Raw genomic sequence first — 24775 nt, forward strand, 5'->3', positions numbered from 1 at the left:
TGACTCTGAAAGTTTATTCCACAAATCAAAATACCCCTCAAATGTTGTCTTTTCATAATTGTAATGGTGTTTTAACCACTTTGAGATTGTTCCAGAACTGTGGGCCACTGGACAATATTAAAACTGGGGAAGAAGAAAGAGTTTTAGATACTGCCTAGGTGGCAATTTAGAGTTAAACCACCTACGCATCTAGTTTGCCTTGGTACTGGGATTAAGTCCCATGAAATGAAAACTAGCATCTCTGTCTGCATGGCCTGGGATGGAGCCCTCTCTCCAGGGCTTCTGCCCTACCTCTTGAGGTCAACTGCCTGGAGCAGGGGAGTCAGCTCTGTCCAGCATCCAGGCTTAATTAGGGCCTCTGCACCTACCCGGAGGAATAAAAACCTTTTCTCCAAATCGCAGATTTCTTTTGATCACCTTTACTCTCAACACTCCAGAAGCCACACACCGACAAGAGGTTGTCCTGTACAAGCAGCTGAGGAAACATGCCGTCCTTGCTGGTAGAGGCTCTCTGCGACCCATGGATATCCTATCCTTCCCTTCCCCTAGTTCTGACACATCGACCAAGTGGTTGTTGAATGAGTCAGTGCATGAGTTCGTGACTGCAGGTGGCAAGACTTCTAAAGAGAAAACTGAAAGAAGGCACATGCCTTTGCTCACAGAATTGAGGCTCACTTTCCAAAATTGTAGCAAGATATAACTCAAACAAATGTGAACCGAGTTGGGAGCAACTCCAGTGAGAAATGCACCTTTCTGGGCCGGTCGAGCTCCCGGATACCATCGTCCAGCCCTTGAGCACAACTTGCCACGTAGCTCTTTGTGCCGGGTCTGCTTCTCTGCCCTTCTTGGCCCATGGCTCACACCCAGGGGTCTCTTCACACCTTTTCCCAGCCTTTTCGGTTTCAAATATTCCCATTATAGGACTGTTCCCAGAAGCAAACACCTGGCCTTACTGATCTCCGGGTTGCAAAAAGGAACAATACTACAAAGGAAGACAACCCCAAATGAGGCTCTGCGGTCCCCATCCCCAACAGCAGTCAGGAAAGACTTGGTTCCTTGTCCAGAAGCAACGCTCATCCCACACCCCAAAGGAACTGCTTAGTCCAAAAGACGGAGAAGATGAGCAACAGGGTGACGCTGAGGATGACAGCCATCAGGTAAGCAAAGATCCGGAACTGAGGGTTGCGGAAACACTCCCTCAGAGAGTAGTGGCTGGGGACGGGAATGGGCAGAGACCTGGGGGAAGGGCCTGCGTCCTGGGGGGGCCCAGTTTGGCCCCCGGGCTCAGGGCCTAGGTCCAGCGTGTAAACCCGGGGCTGGCGCAGGAAGTAGCGGCTCTTAGGCTGGTCCTTGAGACAGAGCTGGTGGCCTTCCAGGATGACATGGTGGGGCTCCAGGCGAAGCAGGGTGAGCACGGCAGTATCCGTGGGCAAGTCCGTGACAGGCTGCCCAGAGGCCAGCACCGTGGGCTGGCGACAGAGGGGGCAGAGCAACCGGCGCCGGGCTGGAGTCACCAGGCTGAGGTGGGCCAGGCATTCCACGCAGAAGGAGTGACAACAGTCCAGCACTTTGGGGGTGTGGAACGTGTTGTTGAAGGGGTTCCAGCAGACAGGGCACTCGGGCTCCCGGCCCTGCTGCTCGGCCATCCTCAGATCGGACACCGCGAGGCCTAGTAGGAATGTCCTGGCAGAAAGGGCAAAGGAGCAAAGGGACACCCATTGAGCCCCATCCTTGTGCCTGGCCCTAGGCAAGGAGTCTGTGTGCTGTTGAAAGATACTGTCACCCACATTTCACAGATGAAAAACTCAGCAATTTGTTCCAGACCACCCAGTTCCTAAGCTGCAAAGTCCGGGGCTCCTGCAGCATGCCTTCTATCAGGGCAAAGGCCTGAGCCACCCCACTGTTAACAAGCTGCCCCTGGAGGAGACTGCACCCTGGCTCTGGACACGGATAAAGTATGCCTTGTGTTCCGTGTGATCACCCTTGGCTCCTCAGACTCCAGGAAGAGGGAGGGGAACCAGTCAGTGGTTTGTGTTACAGGGCAGATACTTCCTTCCCTGCGGCCTCAAATCCCTGACTCGTGCGTGCAGAGATGGCCTTTGTGAATCCCCCGGTCTGTCCCTCTGGGGACAAATGCCAGGCCCTCTTTCCCTCCTCCCACTGGGCTATCGGGCCAACCCTCCAGAGCCCATTTGCCCAGTCTGCGCAGGGCACTGCACTGGCCCGGAAGGGGGGCCCTGGCAAGGCTTTTCCCCTTGACCTGGAAGCTTAGAGACACCCAGGTCCCCAGATCAGCCCTTCCAGAGCCTCCTCCCAATACTTGGTCTCTCCTGGCTCCTCCTCCCTCCCTCTGTCCGGGGAAACCCCAGGGCACCCACCTGGGCTTCCTTGGCACTAGGTCGGGCAGACTACCTGAAGGACCTGAGGCTCCGGTGTCTCCCTCTCCTGAATCCACAAAGCTTCGGGAGACGGCCTTCCCTCCACCAGCCGCCAACCCCCGGGCCCGTCTCCATGGCAGCACACACAGCACCTGGAGCTGCCAGGGGGCCCGGGCTGCGGCCTCCTGAGCACACCTGCCCTCGGCAAAGGCCACGGAGCCGCCTGGGTGGTGGAGTGGGGAGGTGGGGGACCAGAGTTCCCCCAGGGCGTGGCAAACAGTCAACCCTGGAAGCCAAGCGTCTGCAAGATTGTGGGCGGTCTCTTCAAGACCTGGGATCCAAGACCTGGGAAGGGAAGGGTGGCAATTTCCTTTTTCTAGATTGTGGAGGGGGTAAGTGAGCCTCTGGGCTGCTTCTCTCCCGGGCCCCCATTTCTTTCCTAAAGTGGCCAAAGCCTCCTCCACACACAAGGGGCTGCCTCCCCTGTCCTTTGGCTGCTACGATGTTCACCTGCTACACAGTCTAAAATCTCTGCACATCCTCTCTGGTCCCCTTCTGATCATTTTTTTTTTTTTAAGTTTTTTGTTTTTGTTTTGTTTTAAGTAATCTCTACACCCAATGTGAGGTTCAAACTCACAACCTGAGATCAAGAGTCGTGTGCGCCTCCTCCTGAGCCAGCCAGGTGCCCCCTTTCTTTTCTTTTTTTTTTTTTTTTAATGTTTATTTATTTTTGAGAGAGCATGCACCAGCAAGGGAGAGGCAGAGAGCAGAGACAGAGGGACAGAGGATCCAAAGGGGATTCTGTGCTGACAGCAGTGAGCCCAATGTGGGGCTTGAACTCGAACCGTGAGATCATGACCCGAGCTGAAGTCGGACACCTGACCGACTGAGCCACTCATGCACCCCAAGATGCCCCCTTTGCTGATCATTTAATGTGCCAGGTAGCTGCAACCATGCAAGTCTTGCTGCCATCTTTGTTCTTAGAACACAGACAACCAGCCTGGCAGGCAATGACCGCTGAGATCTTAGAGTCCAAAGGTCAGCCATCTCTCCACCCTTGGGGACTTAAAAGGGGGAGCCAGGAAGGAGGACAGTTCCAGCCCCGCTTCCCCATTTCAACCAGAAACACCTGGCTTTTCCCATATTGATCGCTTGAATAAGCTGAGTGGAGCTGCTGAGGGGAAGAAAAAGTTTAAGAACCATTTCTCCATCCTAACCACTCACTTTGCAGACGGGAAGCAAGAAGTGACTCTCACCCAAGGTCTCCCAGTGGTGACACTAGAGCTTCCATCTCACCACTATGCTGCTGCTTAAAGACAACACTTGTCCATCAGTTCACCTGCCGGGTGCGTGTTGTTAACTACATGGTAAGTGTTTGCATCTGGCCCGGGGATTCCTCGCATCAGGAGTCTCTCGTGGCAATCCGAGAACCACGCACGAGGCTTGGGGGAACCAAGTCTCCCTTGTGCGCCTCACATGACACCATCTGCCCTGAGTTGAGACCTGAAGCAAAACCTGCTTACACTCTCTTGTCCATAGCTTCCTACTGTTCTCTCTTCTGTCACTGCTCCGCGTAGGGAAGAGGAAACAAAGGTATGCAGATGGGGGGTGGAATAGCCCTGGCCGAAGCCGGGAGAGTTTACCAAGGATAATGCCTTCCCCTGTGGACCATTCATCCATTCTACAGTTACTAAGTCATTTAATGTTTATTTCATTTTTGAGAGAGAGAGAGCGCAGGTGGGGGAGGTGCAGAGAGGGAGGAGGACAGAGGATCTGAAGCCGGCCCTGCACTGACAGCAGAGAGCCTGATGTGGGGCCCGAACTCACGAATCACGAGATCATGACCTGAACTGAAGTGGGGGGCTTAACTGACTGAGCCACCCAGGCGCCCCTACAGTTAAGTTATTGAGCCCTCACTGCTCGTGCCCCAGAGCTGGGCACTGGGGAAATGATGAATGAAAGAGGCGTGGCTTTGACCTCAGGGCATTTAGAGTGTTAGGAGGGAAAAAGCTGACTAATGAGTAGTGGGCAATGACTAAACCTACCATTTTACTGCACGCTATAAAGGACAGAAAGGAAAATGGGTTTAGGGAACAGGCTCCCTAGGAAACCACCGGGGGAAGGTTTCTTCAAAGAGGTGGTATGAAAGCTGAGTCTGAAGGACAAGAAACCAGCCGCGCAGCGGGGAGGAAGAACACTCCGGGGCCATGGGAACAATGAGTACAAAGCCCCAAGGTGAGAAAAGCCTCAGCCAGATTCAGGAAGTGAAAGGAGGTGGCTGAGTGTAGTGGGTGGAGCTGGAGCAGGAAAATGGCTCAGGATAAGCCAGAGGGAAAGCCGCAGGCCCTGGGGAGCTAATCTGGATTTTGTTTGGAGGGATGGGGGAGGGGGGGTTCATCCTATTTCCATTTTATTTTGTTATTTTTTTTCCAATTTCCATTTTAAAATCACTGTTGCAGGGGTGCCTGGCTGGCTCGGTCAGTAGAAGGTCGATTTCAGGGTTGTGGATTTGGGCTCCATGTTGGGTGTAAAAGTTGCTTAAAAATATTTTTAAAAATAAGGGGCGCCTGGCTGGCTCAGTCGGTGGGCGGCCGACTACAGCTCAGGTCATGATCTCACGGTCTATGAGTTCGAGCCCCACATCGGGCTCTGTGCTGACAGCTCAGAGCCTGGAGCCTGTTTCCGATTCTGTGTCTCCCTCTCTCTCTGCCCCTTCCCTGCTTGCTGTCTCTCTCTCTAAAAAAAATAAATGAGAAGAAGAAGAAAAAAAAACAGCATTCCAGCTGCAGAGCAGACAACAGACTGAAAAGGACAGAGTAGAAATGCAAGACCATGAGGGACTTTATCACCAGGCTGGGGTGGTGGCACTTGATGTAGGCCAGGCCATGGCAGAGAAGGTCAAAGGGATGAAGGAAGAACTATCTGTGGAGATGAAATCAAAGGCACTTTCCAAAAAGCAGCGGACAGCGTAGATTCTGGAACCATGTTGTTCAGGCTCATGACTCCAGATGTGCTGCTTATTAGGGCTGTGATCCCAGTTGAATTGCTTCACCTGTGTCTCAATATCTTTTTTTTTTTTAATGTTTATTTATTTTAGAAAGAGAGAGAGAGCACAAGCGAGGTAGGGGCAGAGAGAGAGAGAATGAAAGAGAATCCCGAGCAGGCTCCACGCTGTCAGCGCAGAGCCCCAGTCAGGGCTCGAACTCCCAAACCAAAAGATCATGACCTGAGCCAAGATCAAGAGTCAGCTGCTTAGCCGACTGCACTACCCAGGTGCCCCCTCAATGTCTTCTTCGGAAAAGGAGGCTGAAAGTAGTACGTCAGAAGAGAAGGCTCTTAGAGCCTGGCGTCCGGCAAAGACTATGTATGAGGCGGTTGGCATTATCCCTGCAAATGGATTTGAGAGAAAGGTCAAGCCTCGCCATGAAAAAGGTTCTGTGTTGAGCTTTGAGGGGCTCCGAATTCCAGAGTGTGTATGAAGAAGACCTTTAGTACTTATCAAAGCCTTAAAATGTACATGGCCTTTGGGGCACCTGGGTGGCTCAGTCAGTTAAGCGTCTGACTTTGGCTCAAGTCATGATCTTGCGGTTCGTGAGTTCAAGCTCCCTGTTGGGCTCTGTGCTCACAGCTCAGAGCCTGGAGCCTGCTTCAGATTCTGTGTCTCCCTCTCTCTCTCTGCCCCTCCCCAGCTTGTGCTCTGTCTCTCTCTCTCTCTCTCTGTCTCTCTCTCTCTCAATAATAAAAAAAGAAGGTACATGGCCTTGATTCAGAAGTTACCCCACTGGGCATCTGTCCCATGGACATAATCAAGGACTTCTGCTAAGGCTTGACTGTAGAGATGCCCATAGAAGCACAGCTCTAACAGCCTAGTATGGAAAACTGCTTACTCATTCAATAGTGGGACGTCAATTAAAGATATTCTGCTCTATCCCCGTGAAGAGACACTTTGCAGCCTTTAAAATGATGTCATAAAACATCTATTAATGTGGAAATGTTTGTGATGCCATTAAGCAAAAAGAAACAGTAATAAAACCCTATCATGACCGTATATCCAATATATGTATGCAGTGGAAGAATTGTCTGGAAAAACAAACACCAAATGTCAACAATGGTTATCTCTGGGAGTAAGATTATAGGTGTTTTTTTGGTTTGTCTTAAATTCTCTCATCTGAGGGGCATCTGGGTGGCTCAGTCGGTTAAGCGGCTGACTTCTGCTCAGGTCATGATCTCGTGGTTCATGCTGTCAGCTCAGAGCCTGGATCCTGCTCTGGATTCTGTGTCTCCCTCTCTCTCGACCCCTCCCCCATTTACATTCTCTCTCTCTCTCTCTCTTTCAAAAATAAACATTAAAAAAAATTTTTTTAATTCATCTGAAAATTCTTTTTTTTTTTGAGAGGGAGCAACTGAGGGAGGGGCAGAGAGAGAGAGAGAGAGAGAGAGAGAGAGACAGAAATGCGGCTCACCTGGGGCTCGTGTTCGCCTGAAGCAGGGCACGAGCTCACCCGATGCGAGACTTGAACTCGCAGACTGTAAGGTCATGACCTGAGCTGAAGTCAGATGTTTAACTGAGCCACCCGGGCGCCCTCTTGTCTGAAAACTCTAACTTTATTACCACCCTTAACGATCTCTCCCGTGCCCCCAAAGCAGACCTACATTTTCTGAAGTTCCATGGCCAAAGCCGTAAGAGGCCATTCAAGAGTAGGAATGATTACTGTCGCATGAGCGCCTGGGCCCTTATCTGCCAGGGTTCCCTCAGACATCCACTGTTGTTCCAGGATCAGCAGGTCAGAGGCCAGCCTCTCTAGGACAGATTCCGGCCCTGTGTCGGTGTGTCCACCCCCAAGGCAGAACATCTCAGCTGCAGTAAGTCCTAGACAGCACCCCAAAGGCATCACCGTGGTCTGTGACCAAGTCAGCCAAATACTGCCTGTAGCGTCACCCCGAAGTTTTTGCCCTCAAGAGGAGAGAGTTCAGAACTAGCATTTTTACAGGACTTCACAGCTTATGAAGGGTCTCAGTCCTGGCTAGGATCTAAGTGTAGCAACTCACATCTCGATTTTATGATGGTCTTTTACAACTTTTTTCCATCTGATTAAGGCCATTGGATTCTTTAAAGCCACCCTGTGAAAGGAAGCAGGATCGGGAGTTGAAAGTGTATGGGCTTTGGAACCAGACTTATTTGCTGTGTGGTCTTAGGTAAATGGTTTATGCTCTCTGAGCTTCATTTTTCTTTGTAAAATAGGCTAATAATCCCACCTTTGAGGCTTGCCTTGTGAGAAAGGGATAATATCTATCATGTGCCCAGCAAAGCACAGCAGGGGCTCAGTATAGTTAGCATGATAGTTTTCTTTCTTCCTCCTTTCCTTCCTTCCTCCCTACCTCCTTTCCTTCCTTTTTTACTGTTTATTTATTTTTGAGAGAGAGACCATGCGCATGCACTCACGCTCGCATACGCACAGGGGAGGAGCAGAGGGAGAGAGAGAGAAGCTTCTTTTTTTTTTTTTTTTAACGTTTATTCATTTTTGAGAGACAGAGAACAGATGGTGAGCAGGGAAGGGACAGAGAGAGAGGGAGACAGACTCCAAAGCAGACTCCAGGCTCTGAGCCGTCAGCACAGAGCCCGACGCGGGGCTCGAACTCACAAACAGCGAGATCATGACCTGAGCCGAAGTCAGACACTCAACCAACTGAGCCACCCAGGCGCCCCGAGAGAGAGAGAGAATCTTAAGCAGGCTCCGCACCCAGAGCAGAGCCCGACTTGGGGCTCTATCTCGTGACTGTGAGGTCATGACCAGAGCTGAAATCAAGACTGGGACACTTAACTGACTGGGCCACCCAGGCGCCCCAAATTAGTACGATAGTTTTATACCCATTTTATAGGTAGGGACGCCAAGGCTCAGAATGTGAAGTGGCTTAAAAAAGAAAGAAAGAAAAAAAGAATGTCAAGTAGCTTAAGACTTCACAGCTGAAGAAGGGCTGAGCTTGAAAGATGGTCCCAGGAGCCCTTTCCTCCCAGGCCGCAGCGTTCACATTGGCCGACGGCACTGCCTCTCAGGGCTCTGGGACCCTGTGTCCCACCCGTCCCTCCATGCCCCTCTCTGGCTCCTTACCTGCTTTCTCAGAGTCCCCTCCGCCTCCTCCTCCTCCTGTCCCCAGTGTGGACCCTGCAGCATGTGCTCTGTGCTCTAACTTCTCTCGGCCTGGTTTCCAGGCAGTGGGGGGCGGGCCTCATTTGCATGGGTCTCTGGCAGCTCCTGACCAGGCTCTGGTTTTCGTCCTCCTTCTGATGACTTTGGACTGTCGGCGCTCACAGGGGACAGCCTGGGAGCTTTGGTTTTCTCTTCCGCCTGTGAGTCACTCTAGCTTTTTCTCTGAGGGGGTCAAAGTCCCTCACCCTTGCAGACCTCTGCTCTGTCTTGATTTCCTGCCACAACTGACTGTTCAGCCTTGACTCCTGCCCAACCTTACTTGGAGGGAAGGCAAGATATCTCTGAAGCCACTTGTCCCTCAGCCCAGATAACTACCTCCCCCGCCCTGAGCCCCTACAAACCGAAATACAAGGGGCTCTTGCAAAATATTAAGGAAAAGGCAAATCATCCAACAGAAAAACAATCAGGGGGCGATTATTTAAGCTAAACGTGAAGAGACTGCGTCAATCAAGTCAGAAATCTGGCTCAGGGTCAAGTCCTTGCTCAGAATCCAGACTCTACTCACTAGCAGTTGAGACGAGCAAACAGTCTTCTCTAAGCCTCGTTTTGTCACCTGTAAATGGGCATCATAATTTTACCTGCTTGATCTGCAGATTACATGAAATATCACTTGGAGGGTTCACAGCACACAGGAAATGTTAACTACGGCTCTTATGCCGATAGGATCTGGAAGATCGCTGAAGGGAAACACGACGGGATACGCACATAACTGCTCAACCTCATTTATAATTAGAGAAACTCAAATTTAAATAAGACACTGATTTGGGGAGCGCCTGGGTGGCTCGGTCAGGTAAGCACCCGACTCTTGGTTCCAGCTCAGGTCATGATCTCATGGTTCACAAGCTCAAGCCCCACATTGGACTCCGTGCTGACAGCAAAGAGCCTGCTTGGGGTTCCCTCTCTCTCTGCCCCTCCCCTGCTCATGCCTTCTCTCTCTCTCAGAATAAATACATCAACTTAAAAAAAGGACACTGGTTTTTTAAAGGGACTCAGTTTAAGATTTGTCAGTCTACTAGGGGAAAAAAAAACCCGCCACTATTATTAAAAGTAATAATGGTAGTTTTCTGGGTGTTTTACTGAACGCTGTGATCTGTGACGGCGAATGCCCCCAGCAATCCCAGGGAGCACAGTGCCTGGCGATACAGGACACAGAAAAATCCGTGACTCTTCCTTATTCTTCTGCAGATAAGGAATCTGCAGCTCAAAGCAAGGAAGGGATTTATTTGCCCAAGGTCTCATGAGAACCACTTAACAGCTGGGCCTGTAAATGTGGCTCTGAAATCTGTGCCCTTGCCTTACCCTCTCCTCAGTGTAAGACGCCTTTTCTGGCCCCCTCACGGTCTGTGTACTCAGACTCTTCTAACTTTATTCCTTTACTGACCTTTTCCATAGGCTTTGGAGGATAAACAAATAAATGTCTTTTTCAAAATTTTTCATAATGTTTATTTTTGAGAGAGAGAGAGAGAGAGAAAGAGCGAGGGAAACAGAGGATCTGAAGTGGGCTCCATGCTGACAGCAGAGAGCCCAATGTGGGGCTTGAACTCACGAACCACGAGACCATGACCTGAGCCTGAAGTCAGATGCTTAAGCGACTGAGCTACGCAGACACCCCTGAATAAATGTCTTTGGTTGGCATTGTAATCAATTGTCCTGGTTTCATCATTTTCTGTTTCTAAAATTATTTTTAGAATAGGTAACATATTCATGTGAAAGATTTGATTTTGTGGTGAAAATGTTGTGTTCTTCTCCCAGCCACCTCAATGCCCCGAAAATTAAGGTTATTTAACAAAAAAAATTTTTTTTCAGTTTATTTATTTATTTTGAGAGCGAGCAGGGGAAGGGCAGAGACAGGGGGAGTGAGAATCCCAAGCAGGCTCCATGCTGTCAGCAAAGAGCCTGACGCAGGCCAGAACCCACGAACCGTGAGATCATGTCCTGAGCCGAAATCAACAGTCAGACAGTTAACCGACTGAGCCACCAAGGTGCCCTTGAAGATTAAGGTATTGTACTGTCAGTTTCTTTTGCATCTTCCCAAAGAAATTTTATGGCTGCACAAACAAAACTCCTTTGGTAAAACGTCTACGTGTCTCTTTTCCTCCTCTTTACGCAAATGTGCACATGGCATACACCGTTCTGCACCTTGCCTTTTTCACTTAACAGTGCACCTGAAATATTATTCTGGATTAGTACCTAAAAAGGTTGTTTTCAGTTATGTAATGGTTGCATCGTATTTTATTGAATGAGGCATAAATTACCCAACCATTCCCCTACTGATCTAATCCCTTCATTTTAAATATATAAATATTAGCTGGAGGGGCACCTGGGTGGCTCAGTCTGTTCAGCGGCTGACTTCGGCTCAGGTCATGATCTCACAGTTCGTGGGTTCAAGCCCCACATCGGGCACTGTGCCAACAACTCAGAACCTGGAACCTGCTTCGGACTCTGTCTCCCTCTCTCTGCCCCTCCCCTGCTTGCGCTCACTCACTCTCTCTCTCAAAAATAATAAACATTAAAAAATATATATTAGCTGGAAAAATAAATGCCAAAATGTGGGATTTAGATTAGCCTAGAATTGTGTGAAATTAAAGCTGTGGACTCCAGAAAGTTGCCAATCCCTAGGGAAGATCTCTAAGAAATTTTCCTCTTTCTGAGCTGGAGACAGAGGGAACTCAGGTGTGCCTGGAAGGCCTGAGGTCCCTGTCAGCTCTACAATTCCCTGCTTTTAAATTTCACTGCTGGTTAACCAAGGTTAATGGAGATTCAAGACACTGATTCAGCCCAAAGGATCTGCATTGTGTTTGACAGTTTGGAAGCTATGCTTTCTGGTTTGGCAGCATTCGTGCAAACCATGAAGAAGTTCGTACGCTTTGACCTAATAATATAATTCCTCGGATGTGCCCAAAAGACATATGTGACATGGAGATTTATAACATGAAATTTATAACATGAAATAACATGACATGGAGATTTATAACATGATTTATACATTTGATCCTTCTATTCCTGGCACAGAGTTCTAAATCCCTTGGAATTTCCTAAGTGATGGGAACACTAAACATGTCTTTTGTTATGTGAATGAGAAAACTTTTGGAAAGCGCCCAGGCAACCTAAAGGTGGCTCATTGCCAGGGCAACCAACCTTGTAATCTTGGGGTTGGAACTTTCATTCCAGCCTGGACACCCACCCCCTGGGAGAGGAGAGGGGCTAGAGATGGAATTCAATTGCCAGTGGCCATGATTTAGTCAAACATTGCTCTAGTGAGGCCCCCATAAATCCCCTAAAGGATGGGGTTCAGAGAGCTTCTGGACTGATGAACACAGGGCAGTGCCGGGACAGGGCGGAGAGGCTACATGCCCCGTCCCACATGGCCTGCCTGCCCAATGCGCCTCTTCCATCCGGCTGTTCATCTGCAGCTTTTATAGAGATAAAAGCCACAGGCCTTTACATACCTTCTATAATAAGCCCATAAGGATAAGCGGATGCTTCTCTGAGTTCTGCGAGCCACATTAGCAAATTAACCAAACCCGAGGTCGTGGGAACCTCCGATCTATCTGTAGCCAGTTGATCAGAAGCCTGGGTGATGAGCTGGACTTATAGTTGGTTTTCTGAAGTGTGTGTGGTAATGGTGGGGACAATCTTGCGGGAGCGAGCCCTTCACTGTGGGAGCTGACGCGATCTCCAGCTAGGTAGTGTTACAATTGAGCTGACCTGTGGGACATCCAGCCGGTGTCTGAGAACTGCTTGGTGGTGGCGAAATATACACATGCGTTGGAATTAGTGTCACAATCAGAATATGCCTGTGTCTTTTGGTTAAGTGAGGATGTTCATCGAAGTTTTAAGTTAAAAAAAAAAAAAAGATTGAAAGAAATATAAAAGCCCAACTATAGGGGCGCCTGGATGGCTCGGTCGGTTGAGCGGCCGACTTCGGCTCAGGTCATGATCTGACGGTTCCTGAGTTTGAGTCCCACGTCGGGCTCTGTGCTGACAGCTCAGAGCCTGGAGCCTGCTTTGGAGTCTATGTCTCCCTCTCTCTCTCTGCCCTTACCCATTCGTGCTCTGTCTCTCAAAACTGAATGAACGTTAAAAAAAAAAAAAAAAAAAGCCCAACTATAGCACATCAGTTGAGTAGAAAACTACTTTATCACTTAAAATGATGTTGTAGAAAAATTATTACTTGTGAAAATGGTCACGACATGTCGTAAATGGAGGCAGGAAGGCAGTTTACAAAATGGTGTGTGTAGTGTGAGCTAGATTGTGTAAAACAAACTATACATAAAGACTGAAAGAGGGGCGCCTGGGTGGCTCAGTCAGTTAAGCATCCGACTTTAGCTCAGGTCATGATCTCGCGGTCTGTGAGTTTGAGCCCTGCGTCAGGCTCTGTGCTGACAGCTCAGAGCCTGGAGCCTGTTTCAGATTCTGTGTCTCCCTCTCTCTCTGACCCTCCCCCGTTCATGCTGTCTCTCCCTGTCTCAAAAATAAATAAGCATTAAAAAAAAAAAAAAAAAAAAGACTGAAAGACCGTGAGGCAAAATGTTGTATCTCTCGGTGATAAGCTCGCTGGCGGTTTCATTTTCTTTTCATTTATATTATTCTAAGTTTTTATCAGTGAATATGTATTCCTTTCATAACAGGAGAATTCACTTGGAAAATCAGTCAGCCAGGGTTTTCTGCAGCCAGGAAATCCAGAACTTATAAAGAAAAACAGGGAGGGCATGTAAGTAATCAGTCACGGCATTGCAAGCATTGAAATAAAAATAAAATAAACCAGGGTCCTTTTCCGGGTCACTGATTGTCTAGTGAGCAAATGCATTACCACAATGTCTCCAGGTGGTCAAGGCTAGGGAGTACTTTGCAAACAGTGGAAAGTTTTTTCGGGAAGATACCCAGGAGAGAGCGAGGCATCTGAGGAATCTGAATTGAACTGATTTAGTTCATGCTTGGGGGGGTGAGGTCAGCCAACCAGAAAAGCACCTCATCTAAGCAGTATCTTGGAACCGGATGAGTGAAGAGTCATGAGACTTGGTGCGGTCCAGCCAAGGTCGGCAGTGGAGGCGCAGGGTGGCATGGCTCCATCTGGGGAGGAAGAGGCAGCAGAAGGCAGTAGAAGGGCAGGGGAGGGTGGAGAAAAGGCGGTAACGAGGCAGGTTTTGGCCAGGTGAAGAGGGGTCGTGTTTAGTGAGGGCAGGGCCACCTCTCTCCATGGGGCACTACATTATCATCACTCAGAGTCTTGCCTCAGATCTGTCCAGAGTTTGGGACGGTCCCAGCGGGAAGGCATCACCCGGAGATTGTCCAAAATGCAGAGCTCAGGCCGACTCCAGACCTGCTGTCATAATTTGCCTTTTTACAAGACCCTTAGGAGATTCAGAAACATGCTAAAGTATGAAGAGTACTGATTGAGGACAAATATCCCCAATAGATGCTCCTTGGCTCTTCCTGATCACATTCATGATCCATTACATTCAGATACCTGAAGACTTCCCAAGGACATGATCCCAAGGATATATCGTGGACGGGGCTAGGTGAATCCCCACCTGGGAGCCGGCACGCCCCATCCCTGCCTCAGGCAGCATCTCAACTTGTTTTTACAAGGTCACAATCCCTTATACAAAACCCTTGGAGCCAGATGTGCTTCCGAATCCGGAACTTTTCCTATTTTAGGACAATGATATGGCATATTTATGGATATATTAAGTAACTCTCCCAGTGGGATCTGACACAGCACCCTGGGATCAGATGCTTTAATATTCTGCAGTTGATGATACCAAAAAGAAGAAACAGGATAGGGCCAGGTCAATTTTGGTGCCAAATTTAATGAAAAAAAATGTTGTCTTCAGAGTGCAGGGATTTTGGAGTTGTGGATAAGGGTTGTGAACTATTTTCTTATTTTCTTTTTAGCATGTGTCAGATGGTTAGAAATGCTGAATGGGACCACTTCCCGGTATTAGCTAACCTCGGACTTAGTAGGAACTCCAAAATCTAGCTATTGTTTCAAATATAAAGTAGTTCATACACTTCTCATCAAGCAGGTCACATCCAGTGTTGTTATTCCCGGAATCCACAGGGTTCTGTGAAGAGCAGTTGGATTTGGGGGCACCTGGATGGCTCAGTCAGTTAAACATCCAGCTTCCACTCAGGTCATGATCTTGTGGTTCGTGAGTTCAAGCCCCGCATGGGGCTCTTGCTGCCGTCAGCGCAGAGCCCGCTTTGGATCCTCTGTCTCCCTTTCTCTCTGCCCCTTCTCTGGCCCCTCCCCTGCTCTCTCTCAAAAATAAATAAAACATGAAACAAAAAATGAGTGAAATGAAGAGTTGATCCCAGCTACCATTAACGTGACATGTCGGAGCTGCCGCTGGAACTCGAACTCGGGGCCTCCACGTCCTGGCCCTGTGCCTCCCTTCCCCTGCTTTCCCCGGCAGACTGCGCATGAGCTCTTGGCCAGCCTCCCCGCCTCAGTCCCCAAGCAGAGAACAGTCTCCAGCTGAAGGATGAGGAATAACAGGCCTCCCACATGTGCCTCCTGGTATGTGTAGGAACACGGAACTGAGATCGGACGGTTCTCTGTCCACCTGCGCTGTGAAGGAAGCATCTCATCTTTCCATCCCCCAGATGTTCAGCCCCGTCGGGGTGCGTGGTGGAAATTAGCCCTCAGAAAGTCCTTGGGTCAGTTAGTCCAAGCACATTGAGTCCTCACACTTATTCTGAAGCCTTCCTCCAGGTAAGTCCTGCCAGGAGGACAGTGCCAAGGAGCTGGCTGGAGGCTGTTTGTACCAGGAAAGTCCAAGGAGTTCCCGGGAAAGTCTCCAAGGCCTTCTCCGAGTGCCAGGAGAGACGCTCCTGGGTCAGGGCCCCTTTTGCTCTGAGGATGCTCCGCTGATAACACTGGCAAAGGGACCCTTTCGGAGGCTCGAGATCGGGAAGCCGGATGTCTGCCTCCTCCCTGCGTCTGCAGGCATCCTCGCCGCTCCTCCTGGGGCCCCGCGGTCTCTCACTTTTCTCTGCGGCCCCTCTCCCTCATCTGTGGTACAATCTGTATCCGTGTTGTTCCCCTTCTTTTGCGGGAGTTTATCTTTTAACTCTGTAGTAAGTGTCCAATGCAGAAAAACCTAGAAACTCGCATGAATGTAATAATCCTGACACTTAGGAATAATGCTAGGTGCTCTTCTAGGGGCTCTGCCTGAATCGTGTACCGATCCTGACGACAGCTCTGTGGGGATCGATGCTATTACTGTATCATTTCCGTTACACGGATGAAGGCACAAGGCACGGAAAAACTAAGTCACTTGCCCAAATTTGCCAGGAAAAGAAGCGGCAGCCTGGGATTTGAACCAGGCGGCCTGGTGTCGGGAGTCCACACCCTTAACTGCCACGACCACCACGCCTCTTTATAAGGATTTCAAATGTGATTTTTAAAACTATTATAAAGATATGTGATACTCGATGAACTGTTTTGTAGCCTTTCTCTCACTTATCTTTCTACATCACAAAATACTCTTCTAAACCTTTTCTTCAGAATGAAAGTAGTCTTGTTTTTGATTGTAAAAGCAATAAAGGAAATAGATTGATGTGTCTCCTTGTACATGCACTGTCTCTGCAAGGACACACAAGATGCTGGTAATAGGCAGACATGGATGAGAGGGAGCCGGTTTATCCTATAAACTTTTAAACGTCCAACCCTTGATCTTGGCTCAGGTCATTATCTCACGGTTGTGAGATCAAGCCTTGCATTGAGCCCTGGGCCAGGCTGAATATGGAGCTGCTTAAGATTCTCTCTCTCCCTCCCTCTCTCTCTGCCCCACCCTTCAAAAAAAATAATGAAACTGATTTATCCTCATTGCAAAACAAAAACAAAAACAACCAAACAATATAGTAAGGCATAAAGCAGAAAATAAATTCATCTTTAAACTCAATACCCAGAGATAACACCGATACATTAAAAAAAAATTTTTTTTTAATGTTTATTTATTTTTGAGAGAAAGACAGAGCACAAGTGGTGGAAGGGGCAGAGAGAGAGAGAGAAACACAGGATCCAAAGCAGGCTCCAGGCTCTGAGCTGTCAGGCCAGAGCCCGACACCGGGCTTGAACTCACGAACCGCGAGACCATGAGCTGAGCCGAAGTCAGACGCTCAACCGACTGAGCCACCCAAGCGCCCCTACACCGGTACATTTTTACTCCATTTCTTCCAGACCTTTATCTATGAATGTACAGACATGTACAGATTTATTTTTACCCAAATGGGACGATGCTGTGTGGTGCTGTTTTGTTACCTGTGTTTTTCAGTTAGGGCAAATCATGGACAGCATTCCATGTAGCCTCATTTCAAATGTCCTCATGGTTGTTAGTTATGTGAAGTTGGCCAGTTTCCACAAGATTATTTCTGAATGAACCGAGAGAGCCAGTGTCTGGGCAAGCAGTGCTGGCTGCCACCAATTCCCATCACCCCAAAGCTGGGCTCTGCACTTTGATGCGTTCAGACCCTGGGGAGATAACCGCTGAGAAAGGATCAGACTTTCCTTCCGTTTGTGATGTTTAACTGACGTCATTTATTCCATAGGTCCAGACTCTTCCTACCTGCCCCCGTCCCTCGCCTTCAGGCCCACCACCACTGGGACACCACTGAAAGCAGTGGTGGCCAGGGCTCTGGCCGGAAGAACCAGTCCACAGGTCCGAAGACCCGAGTTGCCACGTGGGTTCTGCCACATGCTGTGTGCTCCTTGGCAAGTCATTTTTCTTCTCTGCAGAACGGAGGTAATATACTCCACACTGCCTGTCTCACAGTGTTATGTCATTGGAAGACTCAGGTGAAATTATGATTGTGAAAGTAGTATATGAAATATAGAGCACATACGTCTCTGTATTTGAGAAAATGAGGGAATCCTGGATTCCGGGATGTATTATAATTCTTCACGGAAGTACTGGTTACTAGAGTGTGTTTGGCTTATGGAGAATCAGCAAGCTATGAACGTAAGGCATCTGAAACTATTTATGATTGCTATGCTTGAATTAAAAGATAAAAAAATATATATAGTGGCTTGGAGGGGCAACTGGGTGGCTCAGTTGGTTAAGCGACCCACTCTTGATTTCGGCTCAGGTCACGATCTCACAGTTCGTGAGATTGAGACCCGTGTGGGGCTCTTCACTGACAGTGAGGGGCCTGCTTGGGATCCTCTCTCTCTCTCTCTCTGTCTCTCTCTCTGCCCCTCCCCCACTCTCTATAGCTCAAAATAAATAAATATTTCTTTAAGTTAAAAATATATATAGCAGCTTAAAAAGAATGAAGTTTTATTCTCTTTCATGTCACAGTCTAGCCGCTCAGGCTGGTGGAACAGCTCAGCATTTCAGGGTTATTCAGGGCTCCTTCTCTCCTGCTGTTCTGTCATCTTGTCCTCATCTGAATAGCTGAAGCTGTCCCTGGCGGTCTGCATTGCAGGGAGTGGGAAGGGACCCTGAGTGGTAACCCCAGACAAACACGTTCTTTTGGAGCTAATAAGGTAGAAGTTACACACATCACTTCCACTCACAATCCACCGACAAGCACTTGTTCTCATGGCCGTGCTAGCGGGGGATGTAGGCTTCGGAGGGTAGTCTGTGCCAAGAGGTGCCCACTCCAGGAAACATTAGCGGACTGCTGCATTTTTCAGGATGAAGCTTTTCTTTACTCATTCTATTTTCAAAAGGCTATCCAGAAATAGTGAAGCTCCTTTTTCACCAAGTGACCTGAGTTCCATACTTGTAATTCCTATGTCAAAATCAAGGCTGTTTCAGACTGAAAACATGTCTCTCGATACCAGTGTTGAAAACATTACATTTCTGCCAGGAAGTATTTCTTCAATGACGGTAAAACTCAGAACTGCTGGGGAATTTTCTTCAATAATCATTGTTCAAGAAGATAGTGATATTGGGGACTTGATACTTTTGTAATACCGATGATATCTAGTGTATCATAATACTTTAATAGCTGGTAGCTATTTTATTTTTTAATGTTTATTTTGAGAGGGGGGGTGCAGAGAGGGAGAGGGAGAGAGAGAAAATCCCAAACAGGCTCCAAGCTATCAGTGCAGAGCCCGTTGTGGGACTCAGTCTCACAAACTGAGAGATCATGACCTGGGCCCAAATCAAGAGTCGGATGCTTAGTCAACTGAGCCGTCTAGGTGCCTCTATTTCATTTTTAAATTTTTATTTATTTAAGTAATCTCTATACCCCACATGGGGCTCAAACTCATGACCCTGAGATCAAGAGTCACAGGCTCTTCCAATTGAGCCAGCCAGGCGCCCCAGCTGGTAGCTATTTTTTTAAAAATAATACTTTGAATACAAATTGGGACATAAATTCTATACATCCTAGATGCACTCAAAATGTATCTTTTCCAGATCATTTTAAAACTTTCGGTAAAAATAGGGGCGCCTGGGTGGCTCAGTCGGTGAAGCGTCCAGCTTCGGCTCAGGTCCTGATCTCACGGTTCGTGGGTTTGAGCCCCGTGTTGGGTTCTGTGTTGACAGCTCAGTGCCTGGAGCCTGCTTTAGATTCTGTGTCTCCCCGTTTCTCTCCCCCTTTCATGCTCATGCTCTGTCTCTCTCAAAAATAAATAAACATTAAAAAAAATTAAACTTTCAGTAAAAATAAAGATCATCTTGTAAGATAATTTCAGCCACCAAAAAAAAAAAATCTTTTAATAATCATGACTCATTTTTCCTGAAATAAGTATATTTTCAAAGATTTTTTAGTTAAAGTTTATTTGTTTGTTGTTTAGAGAGCGGGAGAGAGAGAATCCCAAGCTTTGTCAGTGCGGAGCCTGACGAGGGGCTCTGATTCATGAACCATGAGATCATTACTTGAGGCAAAACCAGGAGTCAGATGCTGAACCAGCTGAGCCACCCAGGTGCCTCTAAAGATTTTTTTTTTAATTTTTTAATGTTTTTTTTAACTTATTTTTTAGAGAGTGCAAGCGGGGGAGGGGTAGTGAGAGAGGCAGGTAGAGGATCAGAAGCAGGCTCTGTGCTGAGAGCAGTGAGCCCAATGTGGGGCTCGAACTCATGAACCGTGAGATCATGACCTGAGCTGAAATCGGACACTCAATCAACTGAGCCGTCCAGGCTCCCCAAAGATATTTTATTTGTAAATAATCTCTATATCAAATATGGGGCTCAAACTCACAACCTTCAGGTCAAGGTTCACACGTTCTACCGACTGAGACAGCCAGGCGCCCCTCGGAAATAAATATATTTAACTTATATAAGCAAATATATAAATTTCTTTACATTTTAAATATATAATTGGTCAGACTCCAAGGGATTATCTGCTTTTCTGGAAAAAAAGGTCAACTGTCTTTGGAAAATTTCTTTGCATGATTTTACAGGAGCAGCCTCTAAAATGAAGTGTTCAGTGAATGTCCAAAGAACAAATGAATGCATTGTCGTAGTGTGCATCAGCTGAGAGTACCTGAGTAGGGCATGTGAGACTAAAAACTCCTACACAAACATTTGCGTTTATCAATCTGCTTTCCACTTAAAATGCACAGATAAGAATTTTTTAAGTTGAGCAAATGCATAGAGCTCAGGGAAACAATTTTTTTTGCTAAGAGAACCCCGCTAATTCATCAGAGGCCTACGATTTCCTCACATGGACATCCCCTCTGGTCCTCTTCCCTGGGACCCCCTCCCAACCCACTCCCTTAGACTTCCTGACTTACCGCCCATCTTCTTCCCAGAAGAAAGGGTTAGCTGTAGCACTAGAAGTTCAGGATGCGCTAGGACCGTCCCCGAGACACCTGTGTACGGTTTCTGGGCACCTGACCAGGAGGGTCTCTTCGGAGCCAAAAAAGTTAGTAACTGGTCTAGAAAATACACACACAGTGTCAGAGTCTACGAATTTCTAAAATGAACTTTGTGACATCACGCAATGACAAAGGAGTGGGAAGGAAAGTATTCTGGCTTTGAGTTGGGCAGACCCTGGCTCAGATCTCCGTTCTTCTCTTTCCTCTCTCCGTGTGTCACCTCGGGCAAAGGACTGAATGTTCCCGGGCCTCAGCTTCCTCATCTGCGACACGGGAATAACACGATTTGTGGCGAGAATAAACGTATCCAGACAGCTGTGGGTGCTCAGTGAAATAGCTTCCTCTCCCGCTATCCCTTTGTCCTTCCAGACCTCAAAGATCCGTAACTTAAGGAGTCGAAGGGAAGCCACAAAAGGACTAAAGGTTTAGAAATAAGATCTAAGGAGAATGGGTGAAGGAATGGTAAATGTTTTGTGAGGAGAGGAGAGTGTTCGGTCCAGACAGAGAGCAATAATTAACTATGGTTATCCTTTATAAGCACCCGCTACCTTGCTTGGCATTTAATATAGTTTTGTTCAGTTCTCAGAACAGCACTGTCAGGAACGTGGGATTATTCGCTCCACATTATTGGTGAGGAAACTGCTATTTTATACACCCAAGTGCACCCAGCTAAATGGAGAAGTGGAGAGTCAAACTCAGGACTGACACTGCACTAGCTTAAGATCGTCCCATGGGGAAGCTGGCCCCAAAGAGGAACAGGAGGGAGACGAGGAAGATGGCTGTCATCTCTTGGTATCAGGGACAGGCAGGGGCCAGGGAAGACAAGTACAAAGGCTTTCTTTGGTTGGGACTCATCAGAAAGGGAATCCCCAGGCCTCTGTTGCCTTATGTGTGGACTCGCCTGATGGCAGGAGGGACTCTATCATCCGTGAAGGAAATGGGCTGGTGAGCACCAGGCTGGGGACAGATGTCTTGGGGGCCACACAGGCTGACCTGAGCACTGTGCCCCTCCTCACCCGGGAGGACTCACTAGCTAGCACACGGTTGAGTCCATCCCTCTGTTTTCTCTATGTTCTGTTGTTGTTGTAAACTCCCATTTGGCTCACGCGGGCCATCCCCAAGAGTTTATACAAAACTAACTAAAAATATTAAAATGTACAAATGAAATTTGTTGTAGCCTTAATCTTGGAACCTCTCCATTTTCTTTCTTTCTTTTTTTTAATGTTTATTTTTGAGAGAGAGAGAGAGAGAGAGAGCACGAGTGGGGAAGGGGCAGAGAGGGTAACACATCCAAGGTAGGCTCCAGGCTCTGAGCTGTCAGCACAGAGCCCGCCCGATTCAGGGCTCGAGCCCCCGAACTGTGAGATCATAACCTGAGCCACTCGGGCGCCCAGAACCTCCCCATTTTCTTATGCACAGGTTTGACAATTAGGATTCAAGGGCAAGGCCCTTGGGCTGTTGGCCTTTCCAAGCCACCTGGGGTCTAATTTTCATGCCACCTCAGCACCGGTCTAGGACATGCCTCCTTCCACTCTGCGGCTCCTCCGAGTAGAAGCCAAGACTTCTTTCTTGACCTAACTTTGGTTCTTCACCTTGCTGAGGAGCAGTGACTGGAGCTTAATCTCATGTCTACAATCCATTTCCGCTATGGAGCTGTGCTGTCCTTCCCCATCTGGATCACCGTGAGGCTGCCAGAGCGGTGTGCCTCCCCCCTGCATCTTCTTCTCTCGTGGAGACGCGGAACAGGCCAGTTCGACAGACTCGACCCTGTGTTCTGACTCAAAGAGGCCTATCACTCTTACACATGCAGGGCACCATTTGGAGCCATAAACTTGGTTTTTGAAGAGCGGTTCCTAAAGGTCACTGAAAACTGTGTTTGGATTTCACCTCGATGGAGAACTTTATGTTTAGTTCATGTTTCTAAACTGCACCTGGCCTTAAACTGGCTTCTAACCCTGATATGCCTTCTGAGTGGAACTAAGCGGAGAACCCTGGTCCCACATCACTGCCCACCCCTGCCCCCCGCAAGATCACAGGGAAGAACAAAGCCGCCACACTGAGAAAGGACAGGCCACGGTTTGAAAGTGAGTGTCTCTTGGCCTCAGAATGCTGCCACCTCCCGCAGTGCCAGCCCTTGGCTGTAGTCCACTCTGAGCAGGTGAATTCCTCGGCTGAAACTCGCACACAGCAAGGAGACAGTGTCGCCAACAGCCAGGGAAGTCAAAGGTCCTGATCCGTCCAGGGACAAGGTGAACAGGCAGGCTGGGGGAGGAAGAGGGAACCAGCAGCTTAGGCCAAGAGCACGGCGTCATGGAACGCCGCGAGGTCTCTGAGAAAAACGCGGGTAAGTAAAGCGCGCGCTACCTGCATGGAACCCTGTAAGAGCAGCCCCCGCGCACCAGCGGGGAAGTCAACCCGGGGTCAACCACACGGCTTCAACTACACAGAACAGCACATGGACCAAACAAGATGTGTATCACTCGGAAGCACGTTCAGACAGTTGGGCCCTCACCTGCAAGGACATGTTAACACATTGCCCTCAATTACCACCTGCCCAGAGAGCAAGGCAGGGGCCAGGGCAGAGGAGAACAGATAAGGACGCTGATCTCCAGCTGCTGGCCTCTGGGGCCTTGCTCCCTTCAGGACAAAGGAAACTGGGACCCGAAGGGCAGTCTGAGGGCCTCCAGCTGACACAGTCTCCATCTTGGAGGCCGTAGGGGCACACCTGGTGGGCAGGGCAGCACTTTCAGACCTTGTTCTCCCTGGACACTGAATCCCAAAACAGCTGCACTGGGCAGCTCCGGGTGGGGCACAGCTGGGCTGTCCTCCCTTTGGGAGTTTGGCCCATGTGACCACTAGACATGATCTCACGTCTTTTCTCCAAGGGGGCTCCCTGTCCTCCCCTCCCAGGAGCTAAGTTTCTGGAAGATTACCATAAGAGGGATTTGTCGTGAGGTTTGCTAGGTTAATACCGTTCCCTGTGTCCGACGGAACCCTGTGTCCAGGACAAGAGAGTATGGGGGCACCTGGGTGGCTCAGTCAGGCGAATGTCCGGCTCTTGATTTTGGCTCAGGTCATGATCTTACTGTTCGGGAGATGGAGCCCCGCGTCAGGCTCTGGGCTGACAGCGTGGAGCCTGCTCGGGATTCTCTCTCTCTCTCCCTCTCTCTCTCTCTCTGCCCCTCCCCAACTTGTGCGCACTCACTCGCGTGTGCTCTCTCTCCCTCTCTGAAAAATAAGTGAACTTCAAAAAAAAAAATAGCACGGAGGCAGCGGGGTACTAGGAAGGCAGCTTTCTGGAAGGAAAGAACCCACCACCATCACTCACAGCATTTGCCAATTTTTGGGGTGTAAATACTCCCGCTATGACCGTATTAAACGTTCCTAAATATTTAGCAATCAGCCAGCAGGAGTGGGGTCTGACACACCACTTCACCGTGTTCCCTAAAACATCTTTCTCTCTGGTGCTTTGAAGTGTCATGACCTTGCTGCGACCTCAGACCTTAGCTGCAGCATCAAAACAAGGCAGAGACTTGTTTTTCTGAGACTGTCTTACTTTCTGAGACTATCTTACTCTACCACACCCCCGCCAAGAGCTGAGACTCTCATTTTAGTCCTTGAGAAAGGAATTTTAAAGTGGCAATCCTTGTTCTCCTTTCCAGACATTTTGAGCATCACATGTTAAAACCTGGTGAAGAACTTCAGATAGAAAGAATACTAAGAGCCAAATATAGTTGATCTCTCAGGAACAAGTCTATACAACATGGTACCGGGGCTCATGTGGTGATGGCTGCTAGCCAGAGGCTGAACAGAATCCTGGTCCTCCCGTAACCACTCGGGGCCTGGATAGTGGTAGGACACAAGTGGCTTTGTATTTGCTGAGCAATGGAAAGAGTTTCAAGGAAGCTTTTAGGACGCCACGAAGCTTTGAGAAACACCAACAGCAGGCTCCTTACCTCCAGTATCTTGGTTCCAAATCTTCACTTTGCAGTCATGTGATGAGGTGGCAATTGTAGGCATCAAGGCTAATGCTCTTGGTAGAAAGACACAGGATGTGACAGTCTGGAAATGCCCCTTGTATTCACATATTCTATTCCGCGTCTGCCGTAGGTCCCACAACTGCAGAGTAATGACATAGGCTAGCTCATACATGCATACCTTCCAGCTGCATATGTGCTTCAGTCACTGATTTCCATCGCCCCGCCTGCTCATGAGCCACCCATTCCTTCCACCTACCTACTCGCATTGCCACCCCCCATCTTCACATCCCATCCACACACCAAATCATCTATCCGTCTAGCAGTTATTTTAAACATCAACTATCGGGGCGCCTGGGTGGCTCAGTCAGTTGGGCGGCCGACTTCAGCTCAGGTCATGATCTCGTGGTCGGTGAGTTTGAGCCCCACGTCGGG

The 24775-nt window shown here is 48.6% G+C and overlaps 2 protein-coding genes and 1 long non-coding RNA gene across 12 annotated transcripts in view; 1 reads left to right on the plus strand and 2 right to left on the minus strand.

The window, feature by feature from the left end:
- RNF183 (ring finger protein 183) lies at window positions 1-9332 on the minus strand. Its single transcript, XM_040482016.1, has 2 exons — window positions 8489-9332; window positions 1-1683 (listed from the first exon to the last, which is right to left on the minus strand). The coding sequence occupies exon 2, from the start codon at window positions 1644-1646 to the stop codon at window positions 1074-1076; it is 573 nt and encodes a 190-aa protein (XP_040337950.1). The 5' UTR covers window positions 1647-1683; window positions 8489-9332; the 3' UTR covers window positions 1-1073.
- Window positions 3217-24775, plus strand: part of LOC121034858 (uncharacterized) — a 26162-nt gene continuing 4603 nt past the window's right edge. Inside the window, exons 1-2 of the long non-coding RNA XR_005792642.1 lie at window positions 3217-3745; window positions 17144-17337. This is a non-coding gene — a long non-coding RNA (uncharacterized LOC121034858). The remainder of the gene's footprint in view (window positions 3746-17143; window positions 17338-24775) is intronic.
- Window positions 19669-24775, minus strand: part of WDR31 (WD repeat domain 31) — a 22488-nt gene continuing 17381 nt past the window's right edge. For all 10 annotated transcript variants that reach the window (XM_040482011.1, XM_040482009.1, XM_040482006.1 and 7 more), the window contains 2 exons: window positions 24320-24482; window positions 19669-22625 (listed from right to left, as the gene is read on the minus strand). In XM_040482011.1, the coding sequence (XP_040337945.1) occupies window positions 22465-22625; window positions 24320-24482 (324 nt within the window). In that variant the 3' untranslated portion in view covers window positions 19669-22464. The remainder of the gene's footprint in view (window positions 22626-24319; window positions 24483-24775) is intronic.

The sequence above is a fragment of the Herpailurus yagouaroundi genome, unplaced genomic scaffold (assembly GCF_014898765.1).
Source record: "Herpailurus yagouaroundi ecotype Mexico unplaced genomic scaffold, PumYag 160, whole genome shotgun sequence".
NCBI classification, from domain to species: Eukaryota; Metazoa; Chordata; class Mammalia; order Carnivora; family Felidae; genus Herpailurus; species Herpailurus yagouaroundi.

Bases quoted from the DNA above. Each gene is read 5' to 3' on its own strand.
- RNF183 (XM_040482016.1), bottom strand. From the start codon at position 1,646: ATGGCCGAGCAGCAGGGCCGGGAGCCCGAGTGCCCTGTCTGCTGGAAC.